Here is a 20,983-nt window from a genome sequence, read left to right on the forward strand (position 1 = left end):
TGTAAAAATGCAGAAAGTTTTCTGTGAGGGGTAGGGGTGGGTTTAGGTTAAAAAGTGTATAACTATCTGTATATAAAAACAATAGAAGTCTATGTAATGCCCCCATTTAGATAGCTAAGTAAACGTGTGTGTGTGTGTAAAATAGTATATCAGTCTGGTGAGTAAACAAAAAAATTTACTAGCCAATGGCGATTCAATTGCCAAGGTGTCCATAGAGGGTTGATCAATGTCTTTACTTTCACTTTTGATCAATTTAGTGCAGCCTTGGTGAATAAAAGTATTCATTTCTTTTAATTAATAACAGGCTAATACTGACCCCGAACTTTTGAATTGTAGTGTATTTGTAATTTAATGCATAGTAGAGGACTGACTCAATATTAAGTCAAATTCCTCAAAAATCAGCAAGAACAAAAACAGTTAGTCGACCAAAAAGGTCAGTACTGATTGGTCACAGTCCTCCATGAAGGAACAAAGTAAGCTAGCCATTCACTTCCTGTTTTGTCTATCTAGCTTTTGAGTTGGTAAATGATGGTATCACTACTGAAATATCCTGTAGTGCTGAAACAGAGAGAGCTGTGCTGGTTTTCTTATCAGAGCTGGTCCATTTATCCAGCTGCTAGCTTTTTGTTCTCCTATTCCAGAGGAAGCTTACATAAGCGTTTATGAAAGCCAGTAAAAAAAAGGGCAGCAGCAATCTCCGACAAGCGGTTGAGAAACCTACTATTACCATCTATAAACATTTCAACCATAATGAAATCCAAACTTACATGTTCAGTTAGAAAATATTTCCAGCCTGTTGTTTGTTTTTGAAAAACTGAAACAAACATAGTAATGCACTTGCAATAGCATGGGGCTACGTTTATGCAAATATGAATAATTCTGTTCTCTCAACGTCCATTGTGGAAGTATCAAGACCATGTAATGAAGTAAACTTGTAACGTTCATGCAATACACTCAAATTATGAAGTTACGCAACTATCCACAAGTACTGTTTAGACGAAGCAAACCATAACCTAGATAACCCTAACCTAGATGCTCAAAAAAGACAATCGAGATGATTTACAGATCAGATAATAAACATTTTCTTCCTGTCCAATTCACGTCAATGCTGTAATAAAATGTAGAGCTTCATGTTTCTGGAACAGTTGCCCCATAGACTTGCATTGTGCTTTTTTTCACCATCTGTTTTTTGTCTCATTTTACAAACTGAGGGACAAGTCGAAATTATTTTCTGTGGCAATCAACAGCAAGTCAGATGCAAAGTTCTGCAAGATATTTGTCCAAGACTTCAATGCAGAGATGTTAGGCAATTTTGATGGCTGCTAATACGTGATTTATTATTAGAAATGTAAATTCCATTTAAATTAGCCAAGAGATAAATAAAAAGGGAAAAGTAATGAGATCCACTTTAGCAGGTACAAACGCTTAGTGATGTTCCTGTTTCTGGCTCAGCGAGGGTCCAGGATCAATCTCCGCTCTGTCTAAACACTTCAAGCTCTCCGCAGACCTGCCGGAGCCAGCCGAGACATTTATATGACATTTATGGAATGTTTAGAACACGTTTATAAAGCACTGCTATGGAGTTTTGGCTCCGGACAGCACAGACGGGAAGTCTAATATCATATGAGCCTCTTCCTCCATTCATAACCTTTGTTTCGGGCGATGTTGGTTTTGTAAAATCTGACATTCTGGCTGCTCTGTACTCTAAAAATCTAAAGGTCAAACTGAATCTCTGAGACCAAATTTTCCCACAAGGAAAGGGAAAAGTGTGCAGTGTCAGATAAAACGGTACCAAAACTGGTTCAAACTACAGAAAAAAAACATTTTGAGTTGATCAGGCTTGAAATTTGCTAATAAACACAATACCATGAAAGCAGATCCAAACGTTGCCTTATAAAGTCTGAAACACTGTCTCATGCACAAACAAATGGTGTCCTGCTTTGTCTCCATGGACAGAATGTAAGACAGCAGGACAGTGTTTAGGTGAAGCTCTTCAGGATGTGCATGAGTCATATGTATAAGAGTGGAGCCAGAAAAAGTGGCGCTAACCACTAGGCGTCTCATTAAGAAATAGACTAGAAAAATCGGATGACAAACAGCATTCATTACAGCACCAGTGTGTGGGCGACTTCCTGTGCGCTGGTGAACACTGGTGGGAATTCATCAACTGACGCACAGAAGATAGATCATAGCTAGAACCTAGTGAGCTACCAAAAGGTACAAAATAAAAAAATAAAAAATAAAATAAAATAAAAACCACAATCCTCAGTTCAACAATTCCATACAGAATTTTAAATTTCTTTTTTAGTGGATGTTTGAAAATGTTTGGTGAAAATGACCTGTAGCACGCCTCAGTTTTATTCACAGCTCTATATTCCATGTCACATTGAACCTCTTACTGAAAATAAACAGTGTCCATGGCTAACTTTTTCCTGACAGTAATACACTTGTACTACACAGCACACCCTGTACTGCGGTTGTTGCGGTGGGTTGTTGTTGTTTTAAACAACACTGAACAATACAAAAAGTTAACCAGAGCATGAACAAATGACCAACTGAGGCTGCACAATTTGGGGGGGGGAAATCTAATTAGGATTTTTCTGATAAAGTTTACAATTGTGATTTTTAAAAAGTTCTAAAAACAAATCTAGATTTGCTGTGCTTGTTTGTAAGGCTGCACAATTTGGTCAAAATGTTGTTAATATATACCAATATGGCTATAAAGTAGGGCTGTCAATCGATTAAAAAACTTTTTTTTCACGATTAATCGCATGATCGTCATGCGTTAACTCGTGATTAATCGCATCTTAATCGCACATTTTTATCTGTTCTAAATGTACCTTAAATTAATACTTTTCAAATTTTTAATACTCTAATCAACATGGGCATGGACAAATATGGATGCTTTATGCAAATGTATGTTTATTATTAGTGAAACCTAGAGCATGAAGACTAGACATGTTTCAAAGGTCATAGATGTTTTTCAAATAACTTGTTCGTGTCCATTAGACATGAAAAAAGAGCATAGAAATACCAGGTTCCCATTACACTGAGCAATTTACTTACTACTAAAGCAATTTATTTACTACATTATTTGCAGGACAGGGCAGCTCACTTCTTCTGAACATACAAAATGTACATTTATTATTTATTATTACACTTGTTTGCCTCTCTGTGCCCACATACTGTAATTTGATGCAGCCAAATTCTTAATAAAACTGTTTTCATTGTTATATTTTACTGTTTCTGTTGTCAGACAACTGAATTAATATGAAATAGTGACTGAAACGCGACCCATAAGACTACATAATCTGCACAAAAATCCTGATTAATAATCGAGCCATCGTCTGATGAAATTAAATACACATAAGATAAATACAATAGCTGTGCTGTGATTTCGGCTATACTTGCATGTAAAATTAGAGAAGCAACATAATATGTGGTTTAACTGAAAGCTCTGCTCCTCTCAGCCACTCACTGAACAATTAGAGAAGCAACATAATATGTGGTTTAACTGAAAGCGCTGCTCCTCTCAGCCACTCACTGAACATAGCAGATGCAGAGAGAGAGGTGCGCGTGCAGCGGGAAAGAGAGACCTTGCGCTCGAGCGGCAGTACCGGCGAGTCTCAGAAACTAAATAAGGTTTGTCCAATTATGTGTTATGTGTTGTTGAGTTAGCAACACTGTGCATCTCCATTTCTCCAACTACGGGCTAGGCAACGGGTCAAACAGAAAATGCGTGCTGCATTAATCGCTGTCATTAATCTGTAATCAATCGTTAATTGCTGTAGCAGTTGCAGCGCGTTTCAGAAACCCTCCACCTTCCCAGCTCCACCTGCTACGGGGTGATTCATGCATGCTATATATGGGGGTTATTTCATAGGGCTGGACGATTAATCGAAAAGAGATCGAAACCGGACGGTATTTTCTCATGTCAGTTATTTCGTTTTTTTAATCCATACTACCACGTGTGTAGTCGGTGCTATACGGACGTGTATGAGCGTTGCGCTCGTGTCTTTTGCAGCGTCTCGCACATGAGTGGCACGCTAAAAAAAAGAATTGAAACTTTTACATGCAGCGCCGCTCATCAATGTCAGTTCCAAAACAGAAGACCCTGGAGGCGGGGCAAGCGTTACGAGCTTTTGTTTATAGCAGAGCCGGCTCTGGTTTACAGTAGTACTGCGAATCAAGCCGCTCTGAGATGCTGCGAACACTGGCGGATAATGAGCTGCTCATGTGTAAAAACAATGAGTTTATCAATCAATGATGAACTGTCTTTAACTGAAAAATTAGTGTTTACTATTGTCATTTTGCATTATTGACACACTGTTTTCCTAATTAATGCTGTTCAGCTGCTTTGACACAATCTGTATTGTTAAAAGCGCTATATAAATAAAGGTGACTTGACTTGACTTGACTTAAAAACACAGTGCCACACTTTACTCACAGCACATATATTCACAGCATCTTTGATCTTATAATCGCAGTTTCGATTTTATTTTGATTAATCGTGCAGTCCTAAGACCAACCAATAAAACCCCAATACAAACTACATTAATTGTGTGAGATTACTATCCACTGGCAGACCCTAGCATTTTTATGCATATTTTAAAAAAAGTTTTTTAAAATCAGTGCCAGTATGCATTCTTAGCAGACAATAACACTGACGTTGTATAAAACCATACAAGCATAAAAGTCCACAATGCATTGCAAGATATTTAGTGAAAAAATGAAGTGAAGATGAGAGAAATGTTGATTATAAATATATCTGTCAATACCGAAAACTATTTTACCCAATATGGTGCGAACACAGCTACGCTTAGAATATCTAGAGCGGCTGCCACTTGTGTTGCTATGGTAACCACTGTCTCCGCCTGTGAATGTGAGAGGAACAAACAAACAGAGAGGGTGACAGATGGCCAGGGTGTAATTTGGTAGTTGTGTTATCTGCAAGTACTGATGCCGTCCAATCTAACATTTACATTGCAACATGTTTAACGCTGATCTGTCAGTTTAACATGTTGTGATTTACCACCTGACCTAAAGAAAATTGTTAGAATGATTTTCCTACAATTGGAGAAAGCTTTTTGTGAGCCTGCTGGTAAACCACAAGCAAGAAAGGTAAACTACTTTTTAATCTTGAAACAGTGTCTAAAAACAGACACTTACAGTTGTAGTAGATAGATAGATGGATAGATAGATTTTTTATTTATTTAACTAAAATAAAATTTAAGACAATTGAAGAATGCATCCTTTTGAATTCTTCATGTTGGGTCTTTTCCAGAAAATACTTATATATGTGATTAATTTTGTGTATTTAGTGCCATATCATGTAATTACATTGATTTAAATGTTTGAGGTGTAACTGAACATTGTCTTTCATGTTTTTGTTAGATAAAGAGTGGGAGGCTCTGATATCAGGGCAAAAGAAGAAAAGGAGAGACACAGACTGGGGGCTTACAGATGATTTTGTTACATAACCATCTGTCACGTCTGGTTCAATAGAACCTGGACACACACGATGCCCACAAAGACAAATATAGATGAACATAGGCGCCTGCTCAGGGAAGAACCAAATGCTTTCTGTGGAGGGGAGATGAGGCTGCTATAATATGGGTGTTCTGGAGACTATTTAAAAGATTAATTCACCCAAAAATTAGTTCATTTTTAAGTGTCATTATTTGCTCAGCCTTACATTGCATTAAACCTGTATGGCTTTCTTCTGGAATGCAAAACGATAAATTCTAAATGTACTTGTCACTTTTTTCTATGCAACTTCAAAGAATGGTGAAATGCAGGGTTGTCACTAGGGATGGGTACAGAGAACCGGTATTATTTTGGACCGGTATGTAATTGGGTCAATACCGGACTACCAATAAGTTTCAGGACAAACGATACTGTTATCAATACTTGCATTGTTTTATCTCTGAATACTTCAATGTTAATGGCGAATTAAAAGCTGCTGCTTGTAATTTTTCTTCACTGAATGATGTGGCCGACGTTTGCTCGACGTGCGTGTGATATCCATGCGCATGTGCTGTGTGTGTTTGTGTGCAATCAGTGATGGTGAAACATTCGAAGTGTTGCCTCACGTTACAAAACTAAGCGACACCAGTGTCAGATGCAGTAGTGTAATAGTGAACAAAGGAGGCAACACTATTAATACAATGAAACATTTACTTACAAAACGTAACATCTACCTCAAGCAATGCGCTGTACTTACTATGTCTCCCGGCTCCAGCTCCAACTGCAACTCGCGCAACACATTCACATCAAATGTTAATTCAGCGGTAGAGTTACACTCACGAGACACTGCACTTATTCGCAACTACAAAAGTACCTTATTTGCGTGTGCTTTAAAACCTTGCCGGTTAAACGTTTCATTTGCGTGCTGTTCTGACGTGCGCTTATTCAGAGCGCGTTCACCTGAAGAGTGCATACACTAAAAGGCCGGTCAAACAGCACCTGATTACTTAGTTATCCAAGTTAGCAACTGATTGCACTAATACTCTCAAAAACACACAAGGTTTACATATACACACAGTTAGTTAACTTATGTCTAAAGTGAAGTAAACAGTTGAGAGAAAAACAGATGTGTGCAGCTCTTATAACAACAGTACTAAACATGCTGCCGATTGTCATTAAAGGGATAGTTCACCCAAAAATTACAATTCTGTCATTACTTACTCACTGTCATGTTGTACCAAACCTGTATTAATTTCTTTCTTGTGCTGAACACAAAAGAAGATATTTTGAAGAATGTGGGTAACCAAACAGTTGCTGGTCCCCACTGACTTTGATAGTAAGAAAAAGAAATATGAAAGTCACTGGGGACCAGTAACTGTTCGGTTTCCCATATTCTTCAAAATAACTTTTATGTTCAACAGAAGAAAAACTCATTCAGGTTTAAAACAACTTGAGAGTGAGTAAATGATGACAATTTTCATTATTGGATGAACTATTCCTTTAATGTTAATAAAATAAAACACAAAGAGAAAAATAACTTGGTGTTCTTGACTGAAGAACTTTAATACATTTGCTAAAATTCAGCAGTAATAAAATAACTTGAAATTTTCAACAAATTTTCACATCATATCTTTTTGCACTAAATGGTATCGATAACAGTATCGTTAAGTACCGGTATCGTTAAGCAGTATCAGTATCGGTATCGTATCGTATCGATAAAATGTAAACGATACCCATCCCTAGTTGTCACTATACCATAAACATGTTACGATACTATACCAGCTGAAGTATCACGATACTGTGCAATATTAATTTAATTTATAATTCACGATCTGCAATGGATTGGCTTTTTTTTTTCTTTTTTGGCCCATCTCTGTTTCGGATATGCACATAAACTGCATTGCAATAATTTCTCAAAATGTCATGTCTGTAATGAACACAGGTCAGAGACGGGCAGGCTTGGGGAGTAACGAATACATGTAACGGCGTTACGTAATCAGGATACAGAAATCTAGTAACTGTAATCCGTTACAGTTACATCAAAAAACTAAGTATTCAGATTACAGTTACATTTTGTAAAAGTGGGAATACTATCAGGATTATATTTGTTTCATTTAAAATTAAATAAGTGAGTATTTTGACAACGCTATATATTTAGCGCTGCATAGTTCCTGGTTCTGTTGACACATGTTGACTCACGTGAGCCGCCTGCTGGTGCGTGCGCAAATAACACCTGTCTACAATTATTATTCTCAAACGCGGGATGACTGAGACGCTGCTACAGCAAATTAATTACGATGCTTCCTGCTGTGAAAAACGTTTTCATGTCTGGAAATTTCACAGTTATTTTGTTTTCAAAGAGGATAAAGGAAATAACAGTTGTACAGCGTAAGCTATGCATGAAGACTCTTGCTTTAACAAAGGCCAACTTGAACATTTGCAGGTACGAGTCCGACTAGCATGGAAATCATCATGTTAGCTAAAATTTTGTGTTTGTTAGTGATTTAAAATTCCATGGTGTGCATGACTGCAGTTGTAAGTTTTCTAGTGGAAAATGAGCCTGAAAATGTAGAAATTAACATGAGAGTCCCCACACCCCGGATCAGTCAATGAAATAAAGAAAGATCATAGCATTTCACATGCATTTCGACATGTAGGCTTATTTTAAAATAGACTAAGACTAATATGTATATGGTGTACATTTTTTTAATGTGTATAAACTATATTTATTTTTACTTGTACATGTTAAAGAAATAATAAAAAAAATCTAAATAAAACTGCAATACTAAACTGTATAGCCACTTGATGTCTGCATAGCCTTTTATATAAATATACGGGCTGTAATATCTAGATGGTGAAACAAGACACAATTTTTTTTATAGATTCAAATAGTTTTTACTATAGTTTTAGTTAGTTTTAATTTTAAAGTCATACTTAAATAAAAGTACTTAGATATTGCTTTTTTGACTTGTTTACATATGTAACGAAGTAATCCAAAAGTAATCAGATTACATTACGACAGGACACGCTGAAGCGGAACGTATAGAAGAGAGTATAGATTAGGCATGCAGCAGAAAAACTTCAAAAAACAATGCAAAAGCAGAATTAAAAAAGCATACAAAAGCAGCATAGTTCATATAACTCATGCTCTATATTTGAAGTCTCCTGAAGCCAAATACAACGGATTATAGAATCAGTTGAGATTCAATCAGTTAGATTTGTGAATGAATCATTCAAACCAATTTTGTTAACTATATAGAATTATTTATTTACAAAATTAGATTCAAAAGAGCAATTCATTCACAAACGAATCAGATACTGTTTACTTTCTGAATGAACATGCAGAGTTATAAGGTGGATATTCAGATTTCCAGTGAATAATGACTTAAATATCAGTCTGTTTGTCACACGAAACTATCATATGGCTTCAAAATTAGTGCATGAGTTCATTTCTACAATACTTTTATTGTGCTTTTTGTAATTTTGGATCTTGATATTCTTTAAATACACCTCTTTGGTTCCACAGAAGAAAGCAAAAAAGATAATGGGTGAGTAAATTATAACAGAAATTAACATTTTGGGAGAACTATTCTTTTAAGCAAAGCGAAAGAACGGAAAATGAACTTGTTGCAGGTCAGACTCAAACCTGCTTTACCTGCATGAGCACCACAGGTTCAACATGCCAACTGCTGTGTTACAGCTCTGGCCAGACCATTACTTTATAAAGTTCACCCCATTCAACTACAAACTCGGTGCTTCTTGTAGTTGGGCAGAGCTTCATTGGTATAACCTGAAAATGGGTGCTGGATCACAGTACCTCTCATGCAGTCCTCTATCCTGTGCACCAGCTGGTAGGATTTGCAGCGGTCCAGTAGAGTTCGGATGGCTGGAAGTGGGTCAAGAATGATCGTCTCTGGGTGAGCATCAATATAATCCTGCAAGACCAGTGGAACAGGTCACAGCAAGGAAGGCGTACAGGTGACAGTAGTCAATAACGTGACTAACTTAAATCTTTGAACATTACTTACTGGTGTTGTTAAAAGGCAGTTATCTAACATGTATAAACTGGAATGCATGAATGAACTCACCACACATACAAAGACATGTACACATGAAGCCCGTTACACTGCTGTTATGTAAATGAAACAACCTCACAGTCTTGCATTCAGTTGGCATGACATAACCACTCGCTGTCTTTCTCTCCACTGCCCCCATTCACTCCAGTCATATGATAACACTTGACAGAATATGAGGAAATGCATTCTTTTCTCATGTGTTTTACCAATTCCATTAGTCATTTACTGTCATTGGTGGGAAATTTAGTTGCTAATCCCAGTGTACTGATTGTTAGATCAAATCAACTCTCACATCAGAATGTGTGAAGACACACATTCTACCAGCTCTGATTAAATGGGCAAAAAAGGTTACGCAACAGCAAAAAAAAACAAAAAAGATCTCCAGTTTTCATAGGGTTTAAAAGTGAATATTATTTCAGTGTTCAGATCATTCTGTGTCTTATATAAATCTATGTAATATTCATTAAGCGCATGCTTAGTGAGAGCGCGGTGTTAGGAGAGAGCTTTGTTTAAGAACATTAAGAGGCTCAGTGCTCTTACGTTCTCATTTAGAGGCGAGTACCTGAGGCGACATTTCAGAAGACGACAAAACAAAAACAAAGTTGTAGGATGGGAAACTGAATATAAGTAGAAAGGTCATTTGTGCAATATTATCATAGTATATAATAAAATTATATATATCAAAATATACACACTTGCAACGAGTCAAAATTTTGGAATAACTATAATTATTAAGTCTTTTTTTTTTTTTTTTGAAAGAAATCTGTTCCCAAAGGCTGCATTTATTTGATCAAAAATGAAAAAAAAACAGTAATATTGTAAAACATTACAATTTAAAATAACTGTTTTCTATTTAAATATAGTTCAATTATAATTTATTCCTGTCATGCAATGCTGAATTTTCATCAGCCATTACTCCAGTCTTCAGTGTCACACAATCCTTCAGAAATCATTCTAATATGCAGAATTATTAACAATGTTGAAAACTGTTGCGCTGCTTAGTATTTTTTTTGGAACCTATGATACCTTTTTCAGGATTCTTTGATGAATAAAAAGTTCAAAAGAACAGCATTTATTCAGAGTAGAAATATTATATTATATTATATTATATTATATTATATTATGTGTAATTTTTTAATTTCAGAAGTCATGGAACTGAACTGTAGGAAACGAATATATACATAAATAAATTATAATACAATATGTAAAGGATTAAAAAAATGATATTACATTGTGTCAGTATATTACTGCACCAACACATCCCTATAAATTGAGGTTGAACCCCTAAAACTAGATATAAAAGAAAAACTACATGTAGTCTCTTTCAAAAAATAAAAATGAGACCGAAACTTTATGCACTATTAAAAATGCAAAACCTTTCTCATAATGATCAATACTCTGTAATTACTGCTTTTAATTTCCTTTCACTAACAAGTGAATGACAAAGAGATCACATTTAGGTTAAAAAATAAATAAATGAATAAAAAAAAAAAGAATCAGAGTCTGAAGCTAAAAAAAAAGTCTGTGACCGTCATACATTACACGATTTTCTATCAAATCTGTCAACTCCAATCTGCAAGTTGGTTCTGACTTTCAGCAACAAGCGTCAACTTCTCCAGACAGTTAATCGGGGCAAAAATCTGGGCAAAAGTTGTGTAGTGTATTCCAGCCTCCAGCCTCAGATTGAAATTCCTGCATCTTAATCAGAGCTGTAGATCGAGGCAGGGGCTGAAGACCACAGCACACATGCTCAGACAGGCTCACCTGCACACGCTGGACCAGCAGCAGGGACTGAGTGTCATTCTGGTCCGCTTCCAGGATCAGGTCTGTTAGCTTGTGAATGATGACGTCCAGGGGACCCTGCTCCTCTAACGGCTGACTCAGGTCAAGCTGCAGAGAACGGGAAAGGTGAAAGGTCATCATTTACACTCAATAATCTACAGCAGTGCTGACAAGGTCAAAGGTCAATGATGAGTTTAATACAGATTAACACTACATGTACTGAACAAATTGATGTCTACTGATTCTACTGTCTGTGTTTCCAGAATAATAATAATGCATGGCTGACATATGAATATGTCTGTAGAATTTGAGTTCAAGAAAAACAACATGAAACAAATTGTGTTGAAGTTGAGTCACTTTTGTAGACAGGCCTGTAAAACAGCATTAAAGGGACAGTTCACCCAAAAAATTTTTATTATGTCATCCTTTATTCACCCTTGTGTCATTTCAAACCCCAAAAACATTTTCATCTAAAAAACACAAATAATATATTTTTTAATTCTCATCAATTTTGTCCATCCACTGAAAAGCCACACAACTAGAAAAAAGTATAAATACAGAGAACACATCAAATATTGTAAAAGGTGGGTGAGAAAATGACAAATGTTTCATTTTTGGGTGAACGATTCCAATAAAGAGTGAACGAGTTCCTGAAAATGTGAGAAGATAATGTTGTATAAGCGTTTTACCACTTTTACCACTAAAATAGGAAAACTAAATTATAACATTATGTATAATTGTTTTGATATTTATTTATTTTTTGACATTATTTAACTATTAAATATTATATCATACACTATTTTGTATTATTTTAAGTTAAAAGGAATATTTACACTACTGGTTGTGATTCTGGAATTAAAAAACAGAATATATAATGCTATAAATGAATTAATTTAAAGCAGTACTGCTGACTTTGATAACCTTATCAATGTCCACAGCAAGTTAGCATGGCTAAAAATATTACGTCATGGCAGTAGTTAATGAATAATGAATGTAAACAATAAATGTGTTATAGTGTCACATATAAATGTACCTTGTAGTCGGCTATTTTAGAATATTATATGATCGTATACCATTATAAAGAATGTGTCTTTTAAGTGTACAAAAAAGTACATAATGTTTCCATTATATTTTTTAATGATTTGATCAAAAAGCCGAATCCTTATTTGAGCTGTTTTCGAATCTCAGAACAAATCCACCCTGTCATTTCTGTATGATTAAACATGAAACAAAATGACCTGGGGCCAGTTTTACTAACAGCTTGCGCCAGCGCAAACCGTCTTTTGGCGTTAAAATTGTACCGTCAGGTTTTACTAAAGAGGCGCAGTGATAAATTAGCACTGAAAAGGCATGGGCACAGTTATTTTTGCTCTTGATCTTATTGAATATGCATTTGTAGGAGTTTCCCTTTCAGATGCAAAATTTATGGGAGAAGAGTATTCAAATGAATCAAGCAACGCGTTTTACTAACGTTTGCGCTCATCAAATTACTGGCATTTGCGCCATTATTTAACGCCCAAAAAAGCATGTCAAACTATTTAGCGCTTGAAATGGCTGCAATTATTGTTGATAGGACGAGGCACCGCAGACAACAGAAAGCGCGTGGTAGAAGGGAGAGGGTTTTTCCGCACGTATTAATTTATTTTGAATGCCAGAAGAACACATTATCCGAACATATCGTTTGCCAAGACGTTATTTTTAATTTGCTTCAGGAAATAAAAGACGACTTTGAACCCTCAATTAGGAGTCACGCAATACCAGGTCTATCAAAACTTCTAGCAAACCGTAATTTTTGTCCTCCGGTTCTTTTCAACGTACTGTGGCTTCTTTATTTCTTTATTCGTTATTTGCGACTACGCTAATTTGCGCTGCGCTTGGTATATTGCGTTGGTCGATATGTAAATGAGATGTTGCGTCTGTGTTCTTTAACTTGCGCATTGTTAGTAAATCACCCGCAGAAATTTCCCCTCCCATCGGCGCGGTTTTGGAATTGCGCTCTCGCGCTAATTTACCGTGTTTAGTAAAACTGGCCGTAAAACGCTTAGCGTGACCAGTGCTATAAATACCAGTAAAATGTGATCACATCTTTTATATGATGCTTAATGCGTGTGACCATGATTTGCATTTGTGACCGATTTGTGTGAATCTTTTTGACTCATTCAAAACTGTTCAGTTCAATGAATGAATGAATCAATTCATGTGTGTGTGTGTATTTATTTATATATATTTATATTAAAAAAATCAGTATTAGAAAAAAAGGAAACAGTTTTTAATAAGAATTGCTTTTAAACTCCAATTTCCCTTTCACTTGGTGACAGATTAAACCAGTGGCATGTTTAAAATCAATTTGCACAATAACATAAAAAAAATTGCAATAGACTATTTATGGCCGAGAGCTGCAGGGACACAATCTATTTCCTTGTATGGTTGAATGTTTAAACCCATCTGACTTTCCAAAGTGGCTTTATATTTATTTGTTTTTATTCGCTTCCACTTGTTACCAGCATGGGCCGTCCCTCGAGTGGTCAGGCATCAATGTTAAGAGCAACTCCAGACTACACTGAGCTCAAATCCCAATGTGCTGATAAACCTGTTCTGCCTCTGATAATCTCATGCTTACGGTACACGGACAAGCCGTTCCACCACAGGCCCTATGTGGACAGTGGAAACACATCCCTGACGGCCTACTATTGTGTGTTTGTCACTGCTAAGCAAAGTAAAACACCACAACTCTCTCTCTCAGACAGTTTGTTGGCTAAACAGCAGCTCCTCCTTCACGCGGAGAAGCTATAAAGTAACAGGAGACAGATCTCTAATATAGAATATACTACAGTTACTCAGTGCATAATACTTCATAAAAGACAGGTGGAGGAAAATCGATACAGTGATATAATCAGATCAGATCAGTTCTTACCAGTACAGGTATTTCATCATACATTAATGAATAAATCTCATCTCAACTGTTGCACTGTACAGTGAATTTTACGTTTGAGAGCAGAGCTTTGTTAGAAGTCTGTTATAAAAAAGATATTTTAATATCAATATTACACTCATATAATCTCAAAGAGTTGTTTACAACGTATTAAATCACAAGTAAAGTGCTTTAAAACTTCTATAACAAAAAATATAAAAATTACTATTATTATCATCATCATTAATAATAATAATAACTATAAGTTAATTAATATGTAAAAATACAATAAGCAGAGCTTTTGGTAGAGTTCTATATATATCGTTTTGCATTCATCAATGCAAAATTAATGCATTCATTGCATTTACAGTTCACTAAAAACATACATAAATACATTTATAGCAGCTGTATAATTTAACGTATACAGACCAATTATAGTTTGAAAAATACTAGAAATGTCTAAAACATATGAATTTATTTATTATTTTTATTTGATACAGTATTTTTTTGCTCACCATTGTACAACTGAGGCATAAACTTGGAAAGAAACATGAAATGATCTATTATTATTATTATTACTACTACTACATCGAACCATTTTCATTTAAAATAAAATAATTATTTATTTACAATTACATGTATTTACAATTATTTACAACTATGTTTTTTATTGATAAATATTATTAATAACTGTCCTTCCCACCCAAACAGTGTTGCATTAAATAAATTATCATTCGCTAGGGTTGCCAGTTGAATATTTTTTTTATTAATTTAACCATATTTCTTCATTTTTTCTTTAAATAGTTTAAATAGAGTCACTGGCAAATAATGTGCAGTGCGTAATGTTTGAGTTGATCAATACTTCTCCAATGGTAATATCTTGTGTCATGTTATTCATGATGCCAAGAGCCACTTCGTTTTCTCCATTCATGTCTGTGTAGAGACACAGGACCAATCAGTTATTCATGATGCTTTACGCCATTCGAGACACAAGTAACAAAACACCAACGTCTGTCTGCCTGCTACTCAAGGCACTACATGACCTGTGACGTCCGTCTCTGCTTTAAAATGCCTTTCATAGCTTATTTTCAATTAATGTTACACATACAGAAACCACAAGCAACCAACCGAAATTTATAAGCAAATAAATAACCAATTTAAATCTATACCTATTCACAGCATGCCAGATTGCTCCTGTCATTACTAAAAAATCCTGAGAGCTGATGGCAGAAATGAGCAGGCAGAGGTCAGAGACTGACCCGGCGCTGCACCGATGACTCATGCCCGCAGATGGCTGCCAGAGGGAGATGTGCAGAATAAAACCCAAAGATGAATTTAGGTGAGCTGTTCGCCCAGTAACGTCCTAAAGCTGTCATTCAGAGTTAAAATCATCAGGACAAGAGATGATTAGAAGCAGCAGCAGCAGCTTTGAAAGTAAGCCATTAATGAACAAAAAAAAAAAAAAAACACAAGGAAGTGCATTTCTGCCTGGGTGAAGCCGATTCGATAGCAGTTAAACATTTGGAGCATAAACATAGTGTTTCTTTTTCAAATCTATCATTATTTGAAATACAAATTAAGATATTTTGAATGAAACCTAAGGGGCTGTTCTAGGGCTGGGCAATTTTTCCAATTTTATCGATTTATTCGAATTTAATGTTTTGCCACAATTTTATTTTTTTATATATCGAGAATCACGATTTTGAATACCAATATTAATCAAACGTTAGAATTAGACACTTTGACAATAACCGTAAAGAGAAAAGAACAATCCAACCGCATGTCGGCGCACGTGATTAACCGCACACCTGTGATGCGCTTTGTGAAGGACCATAAGTAGAATATATCGCTAGGTGCCATTCACACAGAATGAGTTGACAGAGATGCGACGCGGGCAGTGGAATATGAAAAAATGCAAGAAGATGGGAGTTGAACATCTTTTAATAGCTAAAGCACCGCGTTTTTAGAATGCCGTTTCATGCATGAGATGCTGCAAAAGACGCGAACGCAACAGTCAAACGCGTCCATGTTCACATAGAAAAAACTATGGAAAAGCAGCGCAATCATCCGTTTCTAAAAACGTGAGATGCAGCGCTCACAAATGTTTGTTTTTTTTAAAGTGCAGCGCAGAATGCCTCCTCCGCCATGTTGCCGTCAAATAAAACAGCTGCCATGCCAACTTGCTTCTGTAAACAAAAGCTTGCAACACTTGCCCTGCCTCTGGGGTCTTCTGATTGGTCCACTGTTTTGGAACTGACATTGATGAGCAGCGCTGCGTGTAAAAGTTGAAATTCTTTTAACTTGACATGGTGTCTTAAAAACGTGGCGCTCATGTGCGAGACGCTGCAAAAGACCCAAGACGTGAGCATAGCATTCATACACGTCCATCTATCTTGTGTTTACATTGAAAAAAATTACGGTGAACTTCAGCACAGTGGCTAGATTAACAAATAACCAGACGCCACCCGATTTAAATATTCCCTCACAGTTTAATAGTAATGACTTTATGAATTTCTTCACTGATAAAATAGATAACATCAGAAATACAATAACAAATGTAGATTCTACAGCGTATAATACTTCAGCTTCATTCATTGCACCAAAAGATAAACTGCAGTGCTTTACAACTATAGGACAGGAAGAGCTAAATAAACTTATCACTGCATCTAAACCAACAACATGCCTGTTAGATCCTGTACCCACTAAATTACTGAAAGAGTTGTTACCTGTAGCAGAAGAACCGCTTCTCAATATTATTAACTTGTCGTTGTCTTTAGGTCACGTCCATTTGCAGCACATGTGCTGCAAATGCTCACAACACAAACAAATAGAGAAACGCAAGTAGCACAGACCACAACAAAATTACCCCAACAACTGGGAAAATTTACCATGTTTTTTGGCGTATTACCAATTGTATAACCATAGTTGTACGAATACCATGGTTAAACTATGGTTAGTGTAGTAAATCCATGGGTAATTTGTGCATGGTTTAACTATAGTAACCATTTTTACAAATGCACACTTCACAAAATCTCACAGCTGGGTTGGACTAAGTTTGCAAGGTTTGTGAAATTAAATGTTCATTAGTCATTCAAAGATTTGTTTAAATGATATGAATGCGTATTTGCTGAATGCTGACAGCAAACAAGAAAGTATTATAATGTTTGCCATTCTATTACTAATAATATAAAAGCAATCGTTATAATACTTTTTTTGTATACATTTTAATTCCTTTGTTTAACAGTTCTATCTGATTATTAGACAGACTTCTGTCCGCATTAGTCAGAACTGTAAAACGACGACAGCGAACAAGAGGGAGAATGAAAGCACTGTGTGCTCAGGCGCAAAACGGCAGCGCCGTCAAAATAAAAGTCCCACCTCGAACACATCAGCCAAACAGAAAAACGTATCGGCCGATGCCGAGATTTAAAAAATGCCAAATATCGGCCGATATATCAGCCTTGGCGATATATCGGTCGACCACTATTTATGAAGCATCAAATTTTGATCAAATAAACATTCAAATCTCTCGGGTTTCTTAAAAAATATCTTTATTTGCGTTTTGAAGATGAACACAACTTCTGAATTTTTGGGGTGAACTATGCTTTTAATAGCCTTGCTGATGTCAGCTGAAAAGAAAAATGGAGGCGGTGGAGAAAAAAAAAAATGGAGAAAAAATTTGGAGGCGGTGCAAGTCATTAAATTCTGATGCAAAATTAAGGAGATGAACATCTTTTTTGGAATAATGTTGATCAATACCGCACAATAAAACCGGGAATGGGTATTATGACTTAAATGGCGTTAATTTTAACATCAGGTTGACTTTAAATAAACATCTACAGTAAAATATTTTATTTGCTCCATCTACAGTAAAACGTTTCTTTTGTAGAACCAAAAACAGTCTTGAATAGAAGAAAGAAGCAGAGGCAGGGGGCAAATCTATCCTTGCTGGTGTCATCGCTCTTTAATCTTCCCTCATTCATGAAATGTTGACACTCTTCCCAGCCAGTGTTCATGTTTGATGGATCCATTTTAGGAAATAAGCGGGGAATTAGAATAAAAGCACACTGAAGAAACATAAGTGCCCTAGAGTCTGTATATCTCTGGGAATAATGTGAAGCACATGAAGATGACCAGAGTAAATGGCTGAAAACCATGATAGAGGGCCTTGACTAATTATTCGTCACATTATACAAATGCATCAGTCAGAAGAAAAAAGAACCTAGAGGATTATTCATGGACAAATGCATTTGCAAAAAACGTTCGACAAATGCATTTGCAAGACTCCTTCATCCTAATGGAGTCTCACAGCCTCAAAGCTGGAGGATTAAACATGAATCATGTAGCGTTTAGCAAGGAAATGAGCCGGATGAAGTCATTGTGCAGATTAATGTGGTTGAATGTATTACAACTTTACTGGATTACACAAACATAACAAGATTGGCCAACAAGTACAAAAGAGGAAAAGAGATGACGAGCATTATAATAACAACAACAACGTTTTGTTACATTTGATTTCACAAACTGTCCCTGGTAATATTGTAAAAACGCTAAAAAAATTAACTAATTAATTCTGCCAGGACATTGTCCAGTAATTTCAAAGATGTTTCCAATAACTCTAAAATGCAACTCAGTGAAGTTCAAAATACAGGTGAAATACCTGTTTTTATCATTTTTTTTAGGTTTTAATAATTAAATCAAACTAAAAATGTTTGTCACCATTTACTAGTATTACATTACTGTACTGTTAAAATATTTGAGGTTGGTAAAAAATAGTTTTTTTTTCTTACACTCACCATGACTGCATTTATTTGATAAGAATACTGTAAAAATAGTAATATTACTACATAATATCATTTAAAATGGGCATTTTCCTTTTTAATGTTTTTAAATGTAATTTATTGACAATAATCTTATAAATAATTTCTTATTATTATCAATGTGGAAAATAGCTATATATTTTTGGAAACCGTGATACTTTTTTAGGATTCTTTGATTAACAAATTAAAAAATAAATAAACATTAAATAGTAATCTGCTGAAAAAAACAATAGACACCATCACAAAATTCGTAATGGTTTTACTGGTAATAATGGGACTTGTATTGGTTTTAATGGAAACTGTGATGGTCTCTGTGGGTTTCTGGTAATTGGTCACCTTCTATTGGTGCCTTGTTAAAACCACTAAATCCTAATGGAATATGTCCCAAAACACACTACAGAACCCCATTTTTTAATGGTTTTAATGTTTAAAAGTTGATGGTTTGTAATGTTTGTAATGGTATTTGTAGTGGAAACCATTAGAATTTCTGTGATGTTTTCTATTGTTTTTTTTTCAGCAGGGTTTAAATGTCTTCACGGTCACTTGCAATCATTTAATGTGTCCTTGCTGTTAAAAACTATCAACAATTAAACTATTGATTTCTTAAACTATAAAAAAACAAAACATGCTTTTGGGGTCAGTCACAGTGTATGACTATGAAACACAAAAATAAAATAAGATATTTTCAAGAATATTCGTTTTCTCTGTTTTTAATACAATGAAATCTATGGGATCCACTGATCCAGTTTTCATTTTTGTTTGAACTTCAAGTAAAGGAAGGTCAATAAAAAAAAAGTCAAAAGTACATGTGCTTAAGTGTGTGTGTGTGTGTGTGTGTGTGTGTGTGTCTGTGTGTGTTGAAGAGAAGGACACAAGATTCACTCACACGCACGCACGCACGCTCACTGTATTCTTCAATGTAATCTGATAAAACCGCGGTATTCTTGAAGTAACGCTCTGCAATCATTTAATGTGTCCTTGCTGTTAAAAACTATCAACAATTAAACTATTGATTTCTTAAACTATAAAAAAACAAAACATGCTTTTGGGGTCAGTCACAGTGTATGACTATGAAACACAAAAATAAAATAAGATATTTTCAAGAATATTCGTTTTCTCTGTTTTTAATACAATGAAATCTATGGGATCCACTGATCCAGTTTTCATTTTTGTTTGAACTTCAAGTAAAGGAAGGTCAATAAAAAAAAAGTCAAAAGTACATGTGCTTAAGTGTGTGTGTGTGTGTGTGTGTGTGTGTGTCTGTGTGTGTTGAAGGCAATTCCAAGGAGCCTATACTGGGCTATTTATTCACCAGAGACTCCTGCCTTTGTTTTTCCCACACTTAAATAAAAAGACGTGAGGTCAGCCTCAAGGGACTGCTTGCTTTTTAGATATTCGCATGCATTGATATGACCCCCGATTACAGTGAATGTCAAACACGCACACGGAAAGTGATGACGTCGCTCAGAGCAAACAATGTCAAACGACAGAACTCTGAATTGGACAACTAAATTTTTATAATGCTAGGGTTTTCTATGTGGCTGTTAGGTGGTTACTTAAGCCTCTATGATATTTTGGTTCCAACAACAGCTTATTGTGTTCTTTCCAGCAGGTATTATTACCCAGAACTTGTATTACTGGAGGAACTATCTACATAACATGTCACTCACTGTAAGTTATCTCTCTCTTTGCACTCTAGGTTAAGGAAGTCAAACAGCAAACATTTTATTTTATTCTTATTTTTTTATCTTTTTCCCATACCTATATTTATATATAATTTTCTTGTGTTTGTATTCTTTAATAATTGCACTGTCCATGGAGCGGACCTGACTTACATTTCACTGCTGGTCATATATTCTCTATATCAGTGTTTCCCAACCGGGGTGCCGTCTGTCGAGAGCAGGGGTGCCGTGTAAAAAATCCTTTTT

General features: G+C 35.6%; 1 protein-coding gene across 2 annotated transcripts in view; it reads right to left on the reverse strand.

Moving 5' to 3' along the window:
* LOC107664466 (inositol-tetrakisphosphate 1-kinase-like) overlaps nucleotides 1-20,983 on the reverse strand; it is a 63,499-nt gene that overhangs the window by 10,956 nt on the left and 31,560 nt on the right. For both annotated transcript variants that reach the window (XM_016455039.1, XM_016455040.1), the window contains exons 4-5: nucleotides 11,307-11,432; nucleotides 9,284-9,401 (exon numbers count right to left, since the gene is read on the reverse strand). In XM_016455039.1, the coding sequence (XP_016310525.1) occupies nucleotides 9,284-9,401; nucleotides 11,307-11,432 (244 nt within the window). The remainder of the gene's footprint in view (nucleotides 1-9,283; nucleotides 9,402-11,306; nucleotides 11,433-20,983) is intronic.

This window comes from Sinocyclocheilus anshuiensis, unplaced genomic scaffold (assembly GCF_001515605.1).
Source record: "Sinocyclocheilus anshuiensis isolate Anshui unplaced genomic scaffold, SAMN03320099.WGS_v1.1 scaffold167, whole genome shotgun sequence".
NCBI classification, from domain to species: domain Eukaryota; kingdom Metazoa; phylum Chordata; class Actinopteri; order Cypriniformes; family Cyprinidae; genus Sinocyclocheilus; species Sinocyclocheilus anshuiensis.